At 34.9% G+C, this 4,034-nt stretch overlaps 1 protein-coding gene across 1 annotated transcript in view; it reads left to right on the top strand.

Moving 5' to 3' along the window:
* The first annotated feature begins 1,818 nt into the window (after positions 1–1,818).
* Positions 1,819–4,034, top strand: part of LOC136833047 (clumping factor A-like) — a 3,314-nt gene continuing 1,098 nt past the window's right edge. The window contains exon 1 of the mRNA XM_067094695.1: positions 1,819–1,924. Coding sequence (XP_066950796.1) covers positions 1,819–1,924 — 106 coding nt within the window. The remainder of the gene's footprint in view (positions 1,925–4,034) is intronic.

The following is a 4,034-nucleotide window of genomic DNA, read 5'->3' as shown; positions in this document are numbered from 1 at the left end:
ATTCTATTCCGTTCCATTCCAATAACAGTGTAGCTATCAAGCTCATTTTGTATATGAAACTTTATCTTAAAAAAAGAGGACGTTAATCTCAAATTTATCTTTACCTAACTAGAGTCCTTTCCTTAAGAAGGTCGTCTTGAGTAAAATTGACTAAATTTAGGATGTTAAAGTTGACAGTTGCTCTAGACACTTCCACTGGCCAAGGTCTAGAGACTATAAGGCCATCTGACGGCTGACCCAAAATTGGGATCTAATGCGCAGGTAGAGGTTGTGACGTCACGTGGTCTACTCACGGTCCTTGGTGATCTCTGACTGATCAGTTCGTTTACAGACAAGCAATTAATCTCACAGTGTAGATCCATTTTTTTTCCTATTCAAAGCCCGTTTGTTTGCAAAAGAGTTCTTCATATAGTTCAAACAGTTGCAGAAGAAAGAGAAGAAAAATTTAAAAAGCCGCTTTTGGACAATATCAATATTAAATAGGAAGCAAAGGTCTGCACTGTAGACCTTGCTTCCACATATTTGGTATTGATATTGTCCGTAATAGCGGCTTTAAATTTTTCTCTTTCTTGCTGCAACTGAGACAGTTTAAGCGATATGAGCCAACTCTTGTGCAGTAAACGGGCTTTGAAAATAGGAAAAAAATAGGGATCTAATTCTTCATAGATTTCCTATGGACGACAAGCGTAGTGTCGCAAAAAGTTGGAGTTATGATAAAGGCACAGACGCTTTATATGAACCTAGATCAAAAGTGCAATGTGTAAAGGTCAGACCTTGGAAGCAACTTATTCATTATAATTCCGACACCGGTATAACTAAAATTCTCCTATTTAAATTCATTATTAAGATAGCGAGAGCTGGATTTCCTATAGTTGGTATGGTTAATGACTTGGGGCAACAAATATAAGGTTATGGAATTCGATAGGCACAGGCGTAACTAATCCAACATTGTTAATCCTGCGGATAATTGCAGGGAAATGCATGAATTTGCCGATGCTCCTCACTTGATAACACTCATCAGAAACACTTTCTTAGATCATGGATCTAGGTTATCGGACTGTAGGGCTGCTCACATTGAGTCAGGGAACTAATTAAGAAAAGTAAGAGTGATCTAATGACAACTCATAAACTATTTGAAAAGCATTTAAGTGTTACAGGTATGGAGCGTATGACAGTGAAATTAGCGTTACAGTTACTCTGACAATTACAAACATCTCAAACACTTCGGAGAAAAAGATCTGACTGTGGATAGGCACTGGGGTGAGAGTGCAAGTCAGTTCGTTTGCCTTGTTGATAAGTGGTTTGATTTATTCAGTTTTAGAGTGCCTTTCGATAAAAAGTCTTCATGGAATGCCTACCGGCTAATCTTAGAAAACCAAAACAAAACGTTGCAAGAGATGATTCAATGAAAAGTCTGGGAGGCAGAGGGCTTTACCCTTTCCAAAAAGGCCTTGTGAAATCTTGCAAATCTCTAACGAAGTTGGTAGGGATGTTAGGTGAAAAATTTCCAATATCATACATCTTGACTCATAGGTTGAATCAAGATGGCTGGAACACTTTTTTGGCTGTATACGACAAATGGGTGCATGTCATCAGCACCCATCACCTGTTGAATTTAAGCACCGAATTAGAGCCCATCTCCTGGGAAAAGAGAGAACTCTGTGAGGCGCAAAATACAATGCTGAAAATTGTATTAGCGATAATATGACTGAGGCCTCATTTTCCATCTTGATAACTAAAGAAAGCACTTCTTACGAGGCTGAAGAAGCATCTCTTCAGAAAGCGTTAAGCTTATCGGCAATATTGTTTTGTTTGCCAATGGAGGAATTGCAGAATGACAATGAAGACAAAGCTGTTGAAGAAGAAACTTTAGAAGATGCCACTGAAGAAAGAGGCTTGCAATATATGGGTGGTTTTGCAGTCCGTAAGTTTCCCCGAGTATGACTTTCTAGGAACTAAAGAACTGAAGGGGATGGCACAAGGATCGACACTATCAGTAGAATAAATGAGAACTTAATGAAACATCGACCCGAATTTTTGGAGCATTTAAAATCGATGGAAAAGATGTTTATTTGTTATCATTGCAAACATAATGAAAAATTTTGCGACATAATTGTTAACCTTATGTATACATGTACTCGTATATGTGTATCTGAGCGTGATTTGTATATTATAATGAAAAATGTTTTTTCGTTTTTAAATTCCAGTTGTAATTATTTGGATGAATATATGTATAAAAATGAATATGGTCAACATTTGCTTTATTTTCCTAAAAGAATGAATCATAATTCTTAATATTAAAGAGAGACAAGAGGAAACAGGAGAAAAGTTTCCCTATTTGCATAGAGCTTGGGCAGAGGAGAAAGCAAGTAGACCGCGTGACGTCACGTTTCTTAACTCCCATCTCCTTATCCCCGTTAATCCTGTGCGTGAGAAGACCTTGTATTCTCTAGACCTTGCCACTGGCTATCATGAAGCTAAGTGGATGCCTGTTCACTTGACAAAATGCGTAGCTTAGTCGAAGTGAAGAACAGTATATTAAGATTTTCTGTTGTCTTAGTTTTATTTCCGTCATCTGCCGAGAGTTACAAAGAGTGAGTGAATTAAGATACATGTTAAGCCCCGTACACACTATGCATCATGTATCAGCCACTTGATGCAGTAGTGGTGTTGAATAAAATTACTAGCGGCCAAACTGTACTGCACCACTGCTCACTTGTTCTCTGGCCAGATTTGACAGTAGGTGTCACATGTTCGAGAAGAGAAAGTTGAAAGGGGTATACAGAGTGCGATTAATGGATTAAGGGAGGGGCAAATATTCCTTTTGCCCTTCCTTGTCAAGGTTCTTCAAAATGCCTTTAGCCACACTTATTATTCAAACATCTACTGTGTATTGTAATTCATAAAGTACTTGTGCTTGACCTATAAGCTTTTCAGATATATATATATATATATATATATATATATATATATATATATATATATATATTTATATATATATATATATATATATATATATATATATATATATATATATATATATACATATATATATATATACATATATATATATATATATATATATATATATATATGTATATACATATATATATATATATATATATATATATATATATATATATATATATATATATATATATATATATATATATATATATATATATATATATATATATAGTTGGTTTATAGTTGTATTATTATTATTATTATTATTATTATTATTTATTATTATTATTATTATTATTATTATTATTATTATTATTATTATTTTTACACAGATTCTAGTTATAATCCTGTAGAATTATAAAATCATCTGATGAACAAAACTGAAAACCAAAAATGATTTTAGAAGTGAGATTCCTTAAAAATGCAGCACACTTACCTTTAGTACCAAGCCTTTTCAATTTGAGCTAAGCAATCAAAGAGCCAATTCAGCGATAGAATAACGATTCTGCCTCTCAGCCGGGAAATCCACGCCATTGTGAAATTTAAAAGAAACGAAGTGCAGTTCTCAGTAAAGATGGAGCATTATTTGGGGAAGGTAAACATGCATTGGAAAAAAAACAGGCAGAAGCAGGAGTGAATTTCGGATCCTGGGCCCATTTACAAAAATTGCCAGGCTCTCTCTCCATCCTTTTTGCCGAGTTATGAGTGAAGAATATACTCTTCAGAGAGAGAGAGAGAGAGAGAGAGAGAGAGAGAGAGAGAGATTTCCCTATCTTCAGCGGAATGATACCTGGGATTTTTCACACTCACCAATGCTCAAACCTCGAGAGTATAATTAAAGTTTTTTTTTTTTTGTATAATCACTGATAGTTCCATGTGATTTTTAGAGGTCGAGAACATTCTCTCTCTCTCTCTCTCTCTCTCTCTCTCTCTCTCCAGTAGATTTTTCAACTAAGCTGCTAAATCAACCTTTCTTGCTTCATACATCGAAATATTGGTTGCATCTCTCTCTCTCTCTCTCCGTCTCTCTCTACTTTGGAACTAAGTTTTCCTTGCATTTTTATCAA

This window comes from Macrobrachium rosenbergii, chromosome 51, assembly GCF_040412425.1.
Source record: "Macrobrachium rosenbergii isolate ZJJX-2024 chromosome 51, ASM4041242v1, whole genome shotgun sequence".
Lineage (NCBI taxonomy): Eukaryota > Metazoa > Arthropoda > Malacostraca > Decapoda > Palaemonidae > Macrobrachium > Macrobrachium rosenbergii.
The sequence above is the reverse complement of the archived record's forward strand: the minus strand, read 5'-3'. Positions and strand labels throughout refer to the sequence as shown.